Below are 16,792 nucleotides of genomic sequence, written 5' to 3'. Positions count from 1 at the left end.
CGCCGTGGGATGTGCTGCAAAGACTCGGTCTGGCCGGCGCGGAATGGCGGCCCTACGGCTGCTGCGCCCACCCGGGGGGTCAGCCTGCTCCCGTGGAACCGCGCGGTGCGCCACGTGGATCGGCAGAGGCGCTGCGGTGCGTGCACCGTGGGGAGCGCGTGAGAGGAAACGAGGGACGTGCGTGCAGCCCCCGGACCCGACGCGCACCTGTGCCGGGTACCAAACACGCCCACGATGCGGAGCACGAACCCCTCTCCGGTGGGAAACCGCACCTCCACCCACGTGCACAGCCGCCCCGGGTGCGGTGACCGGAGACGGGGGGGGTTTCCCTCTCTGCGCCTCTCCGAACCTGGTTTTCAGGGCACTCAGGCCGTGGTCGTCAGAAAAGAAACCACTGCAAGGGGTGACACGTACACGATCTCTGGGCACGTCAGCACCCGCTCCCCGGGCCTCCACCCACAGCGGGCAGTACCTCCTCCGTCCGCCTCCCCCGGGGCTGGCGCGGCAGAGGGGGCCGCCTGGTGCCTCTTCATGTGCTTCTTGCAGTGGACCGTGGTGCGGAAGCCCTGCTCGCAGAACGGACACTTGTAGGGCTTCATGCCCATGTGCGTGGCCATGTGCCTGGTGAGGCTGCCGTTGGTCGTGAACGAAGCGTTGCAAACACTGCAGCTGAACGCCTTCACTCCTGCGACGACAGAACCGCATTTCGTTACCTTACAGCCCTAAGTACTCGAGGGCACACAGAGATACGTTCGACAAGCCACAAAACCCAAGACCGTCTTCGCCCTGGTCTTGTGCCAGGACGTGGCCACGACAGCACATCTTCCTACTAATTCTCTCGTGTGATCACAGCCTCCGAGCGCACGGCTCCAGACCAACGCCAAGTCCTCTCCGCCCCTCCGTCTGCTACGCTGAAACTGACAACATGCCGTGGACTGTACCCTTTTCTCAAATCCATCTTTTTTCCTCATTCCCACAGCAAATGACGGGGGAGCGGCCCACAGCCCCTCTGTACAGCTTCAGTTTCCAGTCGGGCCCGATGGGAGGACCCTCTTCTCCGGACTGAGGGCACAGAGGCCCCCCTGACTGACCACAGCGGCCATCAGCCGCTGCTCGTTGCAGGAGTCGTACAGGCTGCTCTCTGCTGCGGGGACAGCGGACTCCTTAGCGGGACCCCAGACCTGCCCTCACGGGCCCTGCCCTCGGCCTGTCTTCCCAGCGCCCGCCAAACCGCTCCCTTGTTTTGTCTGTATGTTTTTATTTTCAGATAAAGCCTTATACAGAATATACTGATGTAAAACAGATATGATATATAAAATAAAAATACAAAATTAAATATATTTAAAATATACTCAACGGCAAATCATAGATCTGATAAAGAATATATTTTGAAAACTCTTTAAACAATGCAATAATGTTTGCAAATTATCTAATTTAAAAATGACATAGGATTAGGATAGCCATTTCTCAACACGCACATGAAAAGATGCTCCACACCATTAGCCACTAGAGAAACGCAAATCAAAGCCACGATCAGACACCACCACACACTCCCAAGGACAGTCATAACAGAAGGGACACACGATAGGCCTGGTGTTGACAAGAGAGTGAAACCAGAACCTTCATCCATTGCTGGTAGAAAGTAAAACAGTGCAGCCACTTTGGAAAGCAGGCTGATCAACTCGAAGGGTTACACGGAGTTACCATCTGACCGGGCAATTTCACCAGTAAACAGAGAAATGGAAACATAGGTCCACATAAAAGTATGCACATGTTCACAGCAGGCTAATTCCTAGAAGCCTAAGGACAACTCACGGGACCAACAACTGGTGATAATGAGAGGGTCCACCCACACAGGGGAAGGTTATCCCTACAAAAGGGAACGCACTGCTAACACTCGCTACAATGTGGACCGGCCCCCACACATGCTCGGTACCAGGAGCCCTATCTTGTATGTTTCCCCCTGCGTGCAATGTCCAGAACAGGCCAACGCACGGAAGCAGATGTGTGGTTGCCTGGGACACTGGGGTGGGGAGGGCACCGAGGGAAAACAGGGAGGGGCCACAACAGGCACAGGGCTTCTTTGGGCTATGACAACAACGTTCTAGGATCAGGGGGTGGCGATGGCTGCGCCCCTCCACGAACACACCGAAAACCACAACACCCCAGTGCGAGGCAGACAGCGACCTGTGTGGGTCTTCTCGTGAGACTTGAGAACGCCCGAGGACACGAAGCCACGGCCACAGAGCTTGCACTTGTAGGGCTTCTCCCCGGTGTGCGACCGCACGTGCTGCTTCAGGTGGCTGGACTTCTTAAAGCCTTTGTTGCAGTACTCACACCTGCAAACACAGAGTGAAAAGCAGAGAACGCGTTCATTCAGAGCTCACTCGGATCTGACACCTGAGACTGGAAGAGAAACAATCTGCACCAGGAAACAATCAGGCGTCGCCATTACAGAAATTATCACATAAGATCAAATTCCGCTCAGAGGATCTGTGGTCTTACACGTATTTTATTCTTTCAATGGTGGTAAATCCCGTACCAATCCCCAGCGGGCGTAATATCTGATTGGTCGGAAACTCCTCCTTTATACAGAACAGGAAGATAATTTATCACGTACTATTTTCTTTACTAAGTCACAGGAGACACTGTGAAACCTTCCACTGCTTCAGGGTCAGAATCATTCCTGAGTCCAGACACTTGGAAATGCCAGTTCATATACTCTTTTGGTTTATAAAATACTTCATATAACACATTTTCCTAGATCTATTTTGAATACTAGGTAAATGTACAGTATTATTTTCCCCTAAGTTGTTACAGAATATACCAAAATTGCTTCAAGGATAAAATAATTATAAACTTCTAAATTCTTATTCACATATTATTAAAAACTAAAAAAAAAAAAAAAAAAAGATTTAGAAAAGCTTCTTCTATTATATTTCCCTAGCTTTTCCAAGTTTTACCTGCAGTAGGAAATTAGTCACGTTCCAAACCACGCTCCCTAGGACCAGGCATCTGCAGATGCAGTTACTGCCCCCTAGTGTCCACACCGATCTAAAGACTGGCAAATGTAGATGCGTTTCCAAAGTTCGTTCTGACGCAAGCCTGCTTTTTGAAAAAACCAGAAAAGCAAGCAAACAGCATTCACCAGCTGATGTGAGAAAGCTAATTCCGCCAACGAAGTCGGGACTGGCTCTGTATATAGGGCGGCCGAGGAAAATACTCCATTTGCAGAACTGAGTACCGCTACACCACACAACATTTGTTGAGGAAGCCTCCGGCGCCCACACCTACAGATCATGACCAATTTCCAGCACGGGAACAACATCGGCAGTTGTGTGGACAGACACCGGCCCTCGGAGAACAGTCTGAAGCCAGGACGTCACCCCCGCCCAGTCACGCTCCCGCCCCAGGACCAGCCTCCGTCCACGCGGAGACGGGACCCTTCTCTGCCTCCCCTCGCCTCACGAACTACCCTGCCCGCTGTGCAATCACACAGCTGTCCCCTCACGTGTCCAATGCCGGCCTGGGTCACAGAGGCCAACACTGAGGGCAAACCGTTTGCTGTTCCCCAGCACCAGCCCTGATGACGCCACCCCTCATCTACCAGCCCTGATGACATGAAACCAAGTCCTGGTCTTTGTGCCATACCTGCTCCCCCAGGGGTGGCCCATTTCTAGGGGCAGTGATTTCACCCTCCCAGCTCTGAGGTCAGAGTCCCAGAGGCCGTCCTCAGCCCCTCCCCTCCTCCCACACCTCTGCCTGTTGGAGGTCCCGTGAAGACCCCACCTTCTGAATGGATATGGCATCTACAACCAGTCCCAGGACAGTAGCACCTGCTCTCCCACTGGCTGCCACCCAGCACCCACCACCCCTTCCTGCTGTCTCTGTCCCCATCTGCTGTGTACCTCGCCCATCCATCTTGCTATCATCTCTTCCCACTAGACTGTCAACTCCTGAGGACTGAAGCTTTTGTTCTGTCTTGCTCACTAATCTAGTGGGTTCTTAATAAACACTGAATAAATGCACAAATGATGCAAGGCCACAAGTCCTGGAAAACCAAGCACATGTCACAAAGGAATCATGAGAAAACATCAATCAGATTAATCTCACTTAAAAATACCAATGCAAAATCCCACTTAAACACAAGCAAGTGAATACCCGCTGAATAGATCAAAGTATGAATAAAACAGAAGGAGAGTCTCAGAAGTCCTGAGGCCCATCTCTGTGTATCTCAGATCCCCGAATTAGCAACCACTGCACAAATACTGTGTTGGATTTGCAAATTCGTGAAGATCTCAGGATAATATGCTCCCAAAAGTAAAAAACCTCCTGTATAAAAACACCAGTTCAAGGTACTCGAGGTTGTGTGTGAAAAACAAAACCTATGGAAATGGGAGAGTGACATTACACATTACAGCTTAATGACATTGGCAAATCTTAGCCATTTTCAAAATCCTCAATTAAGACCACTGACTTGAGATAAGATAGCTCACCATTTTTTAAGAGTAACTATAAAGTATTTTTTGTTGTTGTTAAATGGCTGTGGAAAAAATTTAAATTTAGACTTTCAAAAGTATTTTCAGCAAATAATAAAATTACTAAAATATTATAAAGCCAAGACTATCTCTACAAAGACAATACTCCTATTTAATTGTATACGAGTATGTCTATCTAGTTCCCTGTGAACGTTCCCATCCCGTGGGAGCTGGGCTGTGGCCTGCCCGCTCTGCAGGGCACCGCACGCGTCCCGAACAGCACACGGCCACCGTAGGCACTCGGCGCACACGGCTAAGGGAACGGAAGCATGAGGAACAGGCGAATGTAAACGCAGTCTCCGCGGTCACGGTGCTCCTTGGCTGTTATATATACGGCACGCACAGAACCCTGAACAAAAAGACACCCAACAAATTGAAGTTTTTCTGAAAACGTGGTAACAGTGGCTCTCGGCAGTAACAGGAAGTCACCGCACGGCAGGTGAAACGCACAGGCAGGTGGCGAACACTAACCAGCTGTAGAAATCTTAGCAAGCTAATCTCTTTGGTCTCCGATCCTTTAGTTATAATAAAATGGGATGAGCACAGAGCCCGTTCAGAGTCGTCGAGTTAAATCACAAGGCCCTGGGAAGGGAAGGGTGACACGTGCGCTGGGCGAGCGGCGGTCAGGACCGGCGCCCGCCGGCCCCCCGTGCAGACAGCTACCTGTAGGAGCGCCGGCCCTGGTCCTCCCCGGCCTCCAGGAATTCGGGGCGTGGGGTCTGCAGTTCCAGTTCTTCTTGGGACGACTCTTGGATCAAACGAGTTGTCTAAAATTAAGCACAAGTATAAAGCAGACTACCTGAGTATCTATACATAAATGCAAAACAACCAACAACTAAGGATAAGATTTATAAATGCAGATTCAAAGGAGTAACGCTAAGTAGCTCCATATAATCATCTGGCTAGATGAATAATAAAAATCATTCAGGGGCGCCTGGGCGGCTCAGTCGATTCAGCCTTCGACTTCGGCTCAGGTCATACACATCCCATGCACGGTTCACGAGTTCGAGCCCCGCGTCGGGCTCTGTGCCGACAGCCAAGAGCCTGCTCCAGATCCTGTGTCTCCCTCTCTCTCTGCCCCTCCCCTGCTCGTGCTCTATTTCTCAAAAATAAGTAAACATTAAAAAATGTTTTTCAAAAGACAAAATAATCATTCATATCAATTTTAGTAAATACTTACTTATTTTCTATTAATTTGCTTTGATACAAAGGCTAGCCAAGAATGAAATTGTTGACCTTTCCATATTTTTTATAATTCTTAATGAGAGATTACTCATCTGTTCTCGTGTTACTGAAAATGAATAAACTCCCACTGCCTCGCTTGTCACAGAACCACAGGGAGAGACAGCTTGTCATCCACTCCCCAGGTCCTACCTGGATGCAGCATTTGGACCACAGGCCTTCTAAGCTTTGAAGAAGTGCTCTGAATTTTCCCTGGAGGGTCCAGGCCTGGAGGGTCCAGGTAGCTGGAGAAGCTACCCACGGTGGCTCCGGCTGTTTTCAACAGCGGCTTTCACAGAAAGCGAACCATTCATCGGCCGGTCATTCCTTCACTATTGAAAAATTTCCAAATGTGGAAAAAATCAAAACCAAAACAAAACCTTAAATGTCTCCAATGAGACTGAGTAAAACTTTTCTTTTTAACTTTTGTCATGTTGATTTATTTTTGAGAGAGGGACAGGGCGTGAGTGGGGAAGGGACAGAGAGAGAGTGAGATACAGAATCCGAAGCAGCTCCAGGCTCCGTGCTACCGGCACAGAACCCGACGCGGGGCTCGAACCCACAAACTGTGAGATCGTGACCTGAGCCGAGGCCGGATGCTCAACCGACTGAGCCACCCAGGTGCCCCAGACTGAGTAAAACTTTTAAATGATGTATTCAAATATTTATTTTTAGGACATCAGCATCCCTTGTATTTCCATTCTGAGATGTAAGATTCCACAAATAAAAACACATAGCTTGTCACTAACGCAACATGACATCCTTCACGTTATTACACGTTACTGACTTCCCTGAGTTCTAAGAAGTTTTGTAAAATCCCACATCACGGGACTGAAATCTCTCAGCCAAGTTTAAATGTTTTCAAAGAGAAGACGCTTGGGGCGCCTGGGTGGCGCAGTCGGTTAAGCGTCCGACTTCAGCCAGGTCACGATCTCACGGTCCGTGAGTTCGAGCCCCGCGTCGGGCTCTGGGCTGATGGCTCGGAGCCTGGAGCCTGTTTCCGATTCTGTGTCTCCCTCTCTCTCTGTCCCTCCCCCGTTCATGCTCTGTCTCTCTCTGTCCCAAAAATAAAATAAACGTTGAAAAAAAAAAAAAAAAGAGAAGACGCTCATGCTGAACATTTCAGCATCACGGGCGACGCGACACTGTCGGTACGAGACGTCAGCCTGACCTCCTAAGTGAGCGACGTCCACGAGGTTACAGGGAAGCCCGAAGGCGCTGGCGCCGGGCACGCCACGCACACTCACCACATTCATGGCGTCAGAGCCGGGCACGGGGAGCAGGCTCTGCTGGTGGAAGCTGGCGGACAGGGCCTGAGACTCCAGCGTGCTCGAGTCCTGCAGCTGCTGGACGGGCGCGAACGCGGTCTGCTGACCGTACGGGTCCGTCACGGGGAAGCCTGAAACAAATCAGAAAGCGCGAGTCCTACAAAAGATACTCCGGTCACACACAAAGAAGGTTAAAAAGAATAAAAAAAGTCGGTTTTACAAATAAAGATGCTTAAAAGGACATTTCTACCCTCTGAACTAGAATGAGGATTAGCCGACATCGACAGGCTCTGAGAACAGGTGCTGCATCCAGCGCACGAGCCCATCTACGCAGCCACCCCAGAGTCCCCTTCTACTCAGTCACCACTGCTCGGCTACAAACCACGTGCAGAATGGTCACTAAGGCGCCTTCCAGACGACTGAGCGGCCACACGCAGTGCGCGCACGCACACACACACACACACACACACACACACACACACACACACACACGATCCATGCAGAAAGTTATCGGTTTGAAATCATAAACTTCGGAAGGGCCTTAAAACGAACACCGAAGGCTGCTGTGAAGACAACCCGACCCGGGTGCAGCTCACTGACCCTGCGACAAGCCAGCCGGTTCGAAGGACTGTGCTGGAGCCCGTTCCTCAAACTGGTCCACGGGCCCTGGCAGGGCGGGCGGCGGGGCCACGAACCCATCTGAAGTAGACATGTAAACACAAGGGGCAAGTTGTAAACTCCGAAGTCATTTCAGATCTACCAATCCGTCCAAAAGGATACTTTAGTGAGTTCTCAAAAATGAGCCTCATTTTGGGAAGACAGTAGGAAGTACATATACCTGTATAAATATATACACAACACAAAATACACGACAGATAGATACTATAGTTGAGGCATTACCTTTGTACTTCCAGAATGTCACTTCACAGTTTACCCTAAAACTTAGACGTTCTTCTACAGGGAAAATATCCCAAATGCAATTACATTCAGTGACTATTTAAAACCTTTTCAGGGGCCCTGGGTGGCTCAGTCGGTTAAGCATCGGATTCTTCGTTTCAGCTCAGGTCAGGATCTCACAGTTCGTGAGTTCGAGCCCCACGCTGGGCTCTGCAGAAGCAGCACAGAGTCTGCTTGGGATTCTCTCTCTCCCTCTCTCTCTGCCCCTCCCCTACTTGTGCTGTCTCTCTCTCAAGATAAATAAACAAACTTAAAAAAATTACATTTAAAAAAAATATATATTTTTGGATGGGCATTGTTCCAGGCAACCCAGAGGATAAAAAGCGCAAAATCGTGCTCACAGACAAAATACGTCTGGGAGCCCCGTAACACGGAACAGTAACCTGGCCAGCAAACCGTCCGTTAGGCTCGTGAAAGACAAGGAAACCGTGCCAGACACGAACCAACCACGTCACCGAGCTCACTGTCTACAGCTAAGCTGACATCTGTTTGCAGCAAGACCCTGCTGATGAAGAAAGCAACCCGCTGGGTCCGGGGCCTACCCGCTTGCGGATGCGCGACAATTCACAGAGCCATACCATTCCGTGAGTCAGATGCTCAGGGCGCCAGGACACAATGCTAGAGGTCACAAAGATGTACACTCCCTGAGCACGCAGGCCCTTCTCGACACACGAAGGGCTAAAAGTGCCTACAAGAGGAGTGTGTGTGAAGGGTCCTATCTCTGGAATTCGGGATCCCAGCAGACCCTCTCAGGCTCGCACACGGCACAAACTGGGATCCGAAAACTCAGAGATCAGAGACCCCAACCCAGACCGGAGGGAGTGTGGACGGCTGCAAAAACCGTACGGGTGACTGTAAACGTTAGGACTTCTGGAATATTTGCCTTCGTCCGCTTCCAGAGGCTGGTGTGTCAACGGCTGGCCGAGCCCCGCGTCCTCCGTGCGCACGACCTGCTGTGGCTCCAGGTCTAGCATGGCCTCGGGGTTGGCGGTGTCCGCGGCCGCCCGCCGCAGCTCCTCACTCTCGATGTCCACCTGCACGTGCGTCGGGGCGTGCACGCTCTGCTGGTCCCCGGTGCTGTCGTCCAGGGGGGCGGCTGGCTGATGCTGCTGGTGCTGCTGGAGCTGCTGGGCGAGCTCGTACCTTCAGAACAGCAACGAGAGGCCGCGCGGTCAGGGGCTGCCGAGAACCGCCGGCGCGAAGGACCGCGGCGCGGTCGGTCACTTACTAACAACATTTAAAAGAATGACTTCATCTTGAAGCCGTGGCGGCAATCCAGCTCAAATTAAACACTAGTAAGAGTTCCGGAGAAAAAAAATCACGTTCCCCGGACTCTAAGTGCTTTCACAGATTATAGGGATATGAAGGCAGCAAAGAGGAGAGAGCAGAACACGCACCAGAATAGGTAACGTCTTAAAAAAGAGTTTAAAAGATACCATACGTTTCACAGTAAAACTGTCCTAGTGCAGACTCTGCAAGGAGTTCAAGTATTCAGAAAAAGAACCGAACGAAACAAGACAGCACCTTTACGGACAGATTTCAGTATCATAAACAAGTGCGGAGTACAGAAGAGGGCCCGAGTGCCGTGGCCTGCCGGCCCCACAGTCTGGGGACACAGACATCTTCCAGGGACCCATGCGTGACACGGCCCAGACTATGAGGTATGTACGTGGCTGCTCCGTATTTCTGCAGAACCTGTATTCACGTTAGTACTGCTTTTACGTACTGTAAGTATACCCGGTACGTTTCCACCAAGGTCAACAATTTGCTTTCAAAGATAGAAATGAATAAGGCATTCAGTGAGTGGATCAAAGAACGTAAAATCCCAGCTGAAACGATTACCTGGCTAACAGGTGGACAACATCTAGGACAAGAACAGTCTGCTCCCCTCTAAGACGCCAGGGTCACACCCACATACACTCCACCATCTGCCTGGTTCCAGAATCGCGTGAATCCGCCTCCTGGGAATTCCATTCTTAGCTCCAAACAAACTCTACCTGCTTCATTTTCTAATATCAAAACCAGTCACTTCTAAACTACTTTCACTGAGAAGGGGAAACAAAATGTAATAAAACGGACAAGTATGAAATATGCACGGTCACAGCTTTACAACGCTGGGGACTGTGGGGAGCCCGTGACAGTCGCGTACGGCTCTGCCGTCACTCCCCAGAGGACGGAAGTGCATCTTGTATGTAACTTCTGCACCTTTGCTGCTTTCTGTACTTTTGCCTTTTACACTTAGTTTTGATATAACTGTGTATGGCATTTTAGGAATTCCCACCACTTCAAACAAAGGGATGAAACACCGGCGCTACGGGCTGCCTGCAGGTGGGTTCAGACACATCCAAGCTGTAAGAGGACACCCAGTTCTGCCCCACGACAGACCTACCAGTCTCCAGGCTGTCACCTCAAAGTCACACATTCATCTCAAGTAACTGTGGCAGGCGTCCCACAGCATAACCCGTGACAAGCAGTGGCCGATTCGACACTCCACCTAAGAGAGGTGACCCAGCTAAAAACAGCTGACCTACTTCCCAGAAATTCTACTACTGGCCGTCGAGTCCATAAACAAGGCCTCGGACGTGGACCCCCACGCTACTGTGGCAAGTGCACAGACTTGAAAAGGCCTGAGTTCTTGACGGAGAAAAAGTATTATCCGCCTGTCCCCAGGCCAGGTCGAACCCAAGCTCTACCCTGTTAGCACACGCTGCTCCCAGGCACGCCCGCACAGCAGCCAGGGAGCACAGAGCCCTGAACCTCCATGGCCACCAGTCCCCCAGTTCAGATGCACGCAAAGCACATCATTTACTCCCTAAAAGGAGGAAAATATAAACCGGACACAGATTGGCCGACACCAGCACCATCACGTGCCCTCGGATGATCTCAAGAAGCAGTGAAGCCTCGCAGCTAAGTGACAACTGGGCCAAAATCAAACACCATTCCTCCTTGTCCTACGTGCTGAGGCATCCAGAGGGCTAATACCAAACAGCTACCTCTCCCAAGTAGCTTATCCTAACACGTGGGGTTTGGCCTTGTTGATAGTATCAGGCAGAGATATCTGGGTTAAAATACCGCCTGAAGAGGAAATACTCGGGAGCAGAAGCTTTAATGTTCTCTTACGGCAGACCTAGCGACTCTTCCTGTCACAGTATCCCGGGATGTGGTGACCTTGTGCAGCCTTCCCAGTACAACACAGAATACTGTGCCTTCACAGAAATCCCAGTGAATGAGCTCCAGACATAGCCAGAAATGCACCGGTGCGAGGGCTTCTTGGGTCACCTCCATCTGGAGATGAGAGAGTCCTCGAATCAGATACAAACGTCAGCGAGCTTTAATGACGGGTTTGTGTGATCGCTAAAACACACGTTCTTTTCAACTCAACAACACAGAGCGATGAGCGTTCGGAGACACTAACGATGTGCCGGGAAATCACGGGGCGCGGGACTACCACTTTCTTTTTTGCCCTCTTCACCACCTGATTGTACCAGGCACGGTCTACCCCGCACTTGGGCGACTGCTGACTGTTTGGAGAGAATTTACAAAGCACTTAGCCCAACAGACACCACTTCGATGTTACATTAAAAACAAAAGAGTGAATGTTTTGAGCGTGTGGCTCTTAGACGATGACATAAAAGTTTATCTAGTCCATACACCTCAGCTAGAAGTAATAAAACAGGAAACAAAGACCATTATTTCTCAAAACCACTCTGCACCCCCATCTGGGAATTACAGATAACTAAAAAAGGACCATCAGAATTACACCTACCTATGGGTTTTCATGTGCTTTTTGCAATTTAGCGAGGTCTTAAACGTTTTCTGGCAATAGGGACACATATAGGGACGAAGGTCATTGTGGATACCCATGTGTCGCCGTAGGCTACCGCCAGTAGTGAAAGCCCCGTTACATATCAGACACTTGAAAGACTTGACTCCAGTGTGCGTGCGGACGTGTGCTTTGAGCACTCCCGCAGAAACAAAGCCTCTTCCACACTGAGAACATTTAAAAGGCTTTTCACCTGTATGTGATCTAAAAAGAATAAAAATGTTAGTGAATGAGCGTCTTACAACATTACAATGCTTCCTACGTTAGACTAGAGCACACGTGTCCACCGTTTCATTGAGCACCACGGCGGTGGAAGGCTCGGCAGTGGGGACACCCTTCTGGACATTCTACCAGCGAGAGCGCCGCAGATTCAGAGCTCGAGGGACTTGCCTGAGCCACACAGCGGCGCACGGCGGAGACAAAGGTCTATGGCAAGTCCGCCTCGAAGTTCTCAACGTTTTCATGACATTTCACCATCTCTCGCGACCAAGCCTCTGCTTTCTTTTCACTGTTGCTAGCACCAAGCATTCATCTAAATTCTGATGAATGAATCTGGAAAACCGTTGCAGTACCTCACTGTAACTCAACAAACCCAGTACTCGTTTGACACGTCCTAGAAATTGCAAATGCTGACATATAATAGTGCAAATAAAATGCGGTGACAATTTCTGGGTAGAACGGTCTAGTCAAAACACTAATGAATGAACATATCAGTCACCGGGGGCGCCTGGGTGGCTCAGTTGGTTAAGCGTCGGTTGGCCTTCAGTTCAGATCATGATCTCATGGTTCGTGAGTTCGAGCCCCGCGTCAGACTCTGCACTGACAACGCAGAGCCTGGAGCCTACTTTGGATTCTGTGTCTCCCTCTCTCTCTCTCTCTGCCCCTCCCCCACTCGTGCTGACACTCTCTCTCAAAAATAAATAAACATAAAAAAAAAACATATCAGTCACCAATAAATACTGTGGGGTCAAATGTGACATTTTCGAATCCCAAAAACAAACACTACTGTCCTTACTATTTCTACAAGCTCCCCGCTCACCGAATCACTGCAGTTAAGCTACATCTCCCATTTCTGGGTGGACATCACCTTACCTGATGTGCTGTTTAAGGTGGCAAGACTTTTTATATGCACGATGACAGTAAAAACACTTGTACGGTCTGTCTGCTTCGTTTACAAAATTGTTATTAAAATAACTTTGAAAAAACTGGTTTCTTGGAATGGGCTGGATAAGACCTACAAACCAAAAGAAAATCAGGAATAATTCACTGTTAATGCTACTAAAAAAGTTAAATGTCAAAAGGCATCTGTTTTCCCCAAAAGATGAAAATTTGGAGGAGTTAAGATCTAGATTACCAGTGTTGCAGCTAAATGCTATTTTAATTGTGTTAGAAACTGGCTATTTCAAAAAACTGGGAAACACTTATAAAGTTAACGTAAGACGGGTATTTTCCAACACAAGGAATATATGTACATTGCAGTTCCTTCCTCTGGTTCTAGAGCCAATTTTTAATGCATTCCTACATTTGCTGGCATGGAATCAAAATAACCGTATCCAAACCGTAGGTTAACCAGGACTCTGAATCCCTTATTTGTTCGGTATAAAGACTGTACCCCAAGGACGACAATAAACTCAAAACACAAATGACTCTAACGTGACCTTCTGTTCTAAAAAAAAAGTCTATTTTTATAGAAATGCTATTAAAGGGTTATCTGTGAATAGGAAAACTGGTAACTGAAGTATTCCAGGTTTTACCGACTTTCAATAAATAAAGAACCCCCTTAGGTTGACTGTGAAACTTAGGTCTTGATCAAGCCATTGAGCTAAGTACGCAATTCAGGACAAACACGCGTTTGAGCCTTTTCGATCGCTTCCTATTCACCTGGAACGTTAAGAGGGAGACCTCACCGTCGCTCTGCCCAGGCGCCCCCTCCTGCCCCAGGGCCACACGGCTGCCGGTCAGGATCCTGGGCCACTGACTCCCGTGTGAGGATTCTTGGCAGGCACCTCTCAGGACACCGTGGCTTTCCTGGACACTCCAGACCACAGCTCGGTTCTCTGCCCTAAAACCTACTTCTCCCTCCCAACTCTCCTTGTTGCACGTGAACGACAATCCCCCCAGTCACATGGGGCCAGGAGTTCAGAATTTTTGAGAACTCCCTCCCCGGTCTCGTTCGGTCCTTTGCCGTCCTGGGGGCCCTACGTCCCCACGGCCTCAGAGACCTATTTCCCCTTCTTCATTCCCGCTGCCGCCAATCTCAGACAGCGGAGGAAAAAGCAAAGCTGGGGAGGATTCAGAGGCTCAGCAAGTCACGTCACTCCCATATCAGACTCAGGAAAGGGACCTGTACCTCCTGATGCCTGCGCCAGAAGCCCACCTGTTTTTCAAAGAGAACTCGGCACCCTCCCTGTGACCTGTGTTTAATCGACACAGCACAAACCTGAAACTGCCCAAACTTGTCCCAGTTCACGAGTGTTTGGGACCAGCAGAGCCGAATCAGTGCCATTCAGAGTCACTCTCTCGCTCTGGAAGCTGCAAGGCTGTTCCACGCTCCCCGGCTTTGTCCTGGGGACTCGGCTCCCGCTCAAAACAGCTGGAGTCGCCTCCCCCAGGACCTACAGACCGAATCCCACGGAGACATATGCCGCGACGACGCCTCCATCAAATCGCGGTTCTGCTCAACCTTCCCCGGTCCCCAACGGAAAGACCCTGTTACTGAAGAACACGACGTGCTCACAGGCCTTCCGTGGCTTGCTACCGAGTTCTGGATCAGCACCGCTCGGCGTGCCTTCCGCCCGCTGGCGCTGGCAGCTCCGCCCGGCCGCCCACCCTGCCTCCAGCCCCTCTGGCTCACTCTCCCGGTCTCTTTCCCCGCCTCCCCTGGCTGCAGCGGAAGCCCAGGACGTGTGCCATGGTCACAGACATAGCCCCGAGCCCGTGACAGTCACCTGCCAAGGAGGACAGGGATCGTGACCAAAGAAATTAATGCTCCCGCCCGCAGTGTCGAGAAAACCAGGGACTGAAGGAAAGGAGCACACACACAAATCCAAACCAAGATCGTACAAGCCCCACCCCAGCCACCTACCTCTGCGGGGACCCCTCAGCCCCCCGTGGCTCCCCACCCAACCCTGGGGTGGGGAACTCTGGAACCTAGAACAATCCAGTCTACACAACTCTTTGCCTTAGTCATTTCCCCAACACGCACGGAATGACAACCTCTGGGGTGGTGTCCAGGCACATGTATTGAGAAACAGACCCCTAAATGATCCTGAGTCCTTTGCAAGTGTGTGGGGGGAGGGGGCTCCCTACTGTGAGCTATTAAGGCAGTAAAATTATAGGCCTCATTTTTTAGACGCTTTTTCACCTATAATTTTACAAACATAAACTCCTGTTACAAAGTTAGACTAATTATAAGGTCTCAATCTTCGAAAAAAAAAATTAAGGGAGAATTAAACATACATAAATTTCCTATATATACACACATATATACATATATACATATATTAAGTAAACTACTCTTCTCAAAGAAAGGCACGAATAAATTCTAGTTGATTAACGTGTCTCAAAAACAAACTGGAAATGTGCTTAAAACTTCCTAAAATTCCTCCTGTAGTAACAGGAGAAAAAGTTTTATCTTGCTACAGTATTTCAGGAAATACATTTAAGCCTTAGAAGAGCTTTCACACGTTATAAACAGTAAGAGAATGCAAATACTGCAACATGATGACAAACATAACATTATTATAGATAATGCACACCATATAAAATGAACTTGATATTTGAGGTGAGACGAATGTGTTTTAAAAAGCAAGATAAATGCTCTAATATCAATATAATTAAAACATGAAGATAAACTTGGAAGATCAATCATTACACCCCTGAGGTTTAAAATAAAAGATAACCATGGGGTGCCTGGGTGGCTCAGTCGGTTAAGCGTCCGAGTCGTGATTTTGGCTCAGGGCGTGATCTCACGATTCACGGGATCGAGCCCCAGCATCGGACACTGCACGGACGGTGCAGAGTCTGCTTGGGATTCTCTCTCTCCCTCTCTTTGCCCTTCCCCACTTGGGCTCGCTCTCTCAAAATAAACTTAATAAAAAAATAAATTAAATAAAAGATAACCAAAGCCCGGCTCCCTTTCAAAGAAAAGTTATTTCAAACATCTGTGCTACACAAAATGAAAAAATGGGGACATTACTCTTATACACACACATACACGTCGTCACATATGGGGAAAAACAGTGACTTCTAAAAAAATAGACGTATCTCTGAGTTGAAAACTGAGAAGCAACTATAGACCAGAATCGCTTTTCCTTTTTTCTTCCCCCCCTAGCTTTATTGAGAAGCTGAGAAGTGAAAGGCATACATCGCCACAGAGGAAGGCAGACGGCAGGATGGTCTGACACCTATTGTGACGTGGTCACTGCGGTGGGCTCGGCTAACACCCATCCTCTCATAAAGATACAACAAAAGGAAAAGAAAGGAAAAAAGAAAACAGTTCTACCTGTGATGAGAGCTCTGAGGACCTACTCTTCACAACCGTCCTGCACATCACACGGCAGCGCTAGCTGTAGTCACCACGGCGGCCTTCTCATCGCTGTTGTGTATTTATCTCACAGCTGGAAGTGTGTGCCTTTTGACCCCCTTCCTCCAACGCTCCCTGTCCCCCACTCCCCTCTTCTGATAAACACTAGTTTGACCTCTTGTTCTATGCATCTGTTTTTGTTTTTTCTTCCTTTTGGATTCCACACATAGGTAAGATCATATGGTATTTGTCTTTCTCAGACTTGTCTCACTTAGCAAAAAAATGCCTTCAAGGTCTGTGCACGTTGCCACAAATGGTAGGATTTCCCCGTCGTTTATGTCTGAATAATATTCCATAATGTTTTTACCCGTCTGTCCATCAATGGACACTTAGGTTGTTCTCATCTCTTGGCTACTGAAAATACTTCTGCTGTGGACATGGGGGTGTGGTTATCTTTTTG

At 49.3% G+C, this 16,792-nt stretch overlaps 1 protein-coding gene across 6 annotated transcripts in view; it reads right to left on the bottom strand.

Moving 5' to 3' along the window:
- The window catches only part of ZNF236 (zinc finger protein 236), a 106,599-nt gene that overhangs the window by 34,198 nt on the left and 55,609 nt on the right, over positions 1 to 16,792 (bottom strand). For all 6 annotated transcript variants that reach the window (XM_042911193.1, XM_042911194.1, XM_042911195.1 and 3 more), the window contains 8 exons: positions 12,900 to 13,041; positions 11,751 to 12,011; positions 8,868 to 9,127; positions 7,628 to 7,726; positions 7,007 to 7,158; positions 5,202 to 5,305; positions 2,188 to 2,339; positions 473 to 685 (listed from right to left, as the gene is read on the bottom strand). In XM_042911193.1, the coding sequence (XP_042767127.1) occupies positions 473 to 685; positions 2,188 to 2,339; positions 5,202 to 5,305; positions 7,007 to 7,158; positions 7,628 to 7,726; positions 8,868 to 9,127; positions 11,751 to 12,011; positions 12,900 to 13,041 (1,383 nt within the window). The remainder of the gene's footprint in view (positions 1 to 472; positions 686 to 2,187; positions 2,340 to 5,201; positions 5,306 to 7,006; positions 7,159 to 7,627; positions 7,727 to 8,867; positions 9,128 to 11,750; positions 12,012 to 12,899; positions 13,042 to 16,792) is intronic.

The sequence above is a fragment of the Panthera leo genome, chromosome D3, assembly GCF_018350215.1.
Source record: "Panthera leo isolate Ple1 chromosome D3, P.leo_Ple1_pat1.1, whole genome shotgun sequence".
NCBI lineage: Eukaryota > Metazoa > Chordata > Mammalia > Carnivora > Felidae > Panthera > Panthera leo.
The sequence above is the reverse complement of the archived record's forward strand: the minus strand, read 5'-3'. Positions and strand labels throughout refer to the sequence as shown.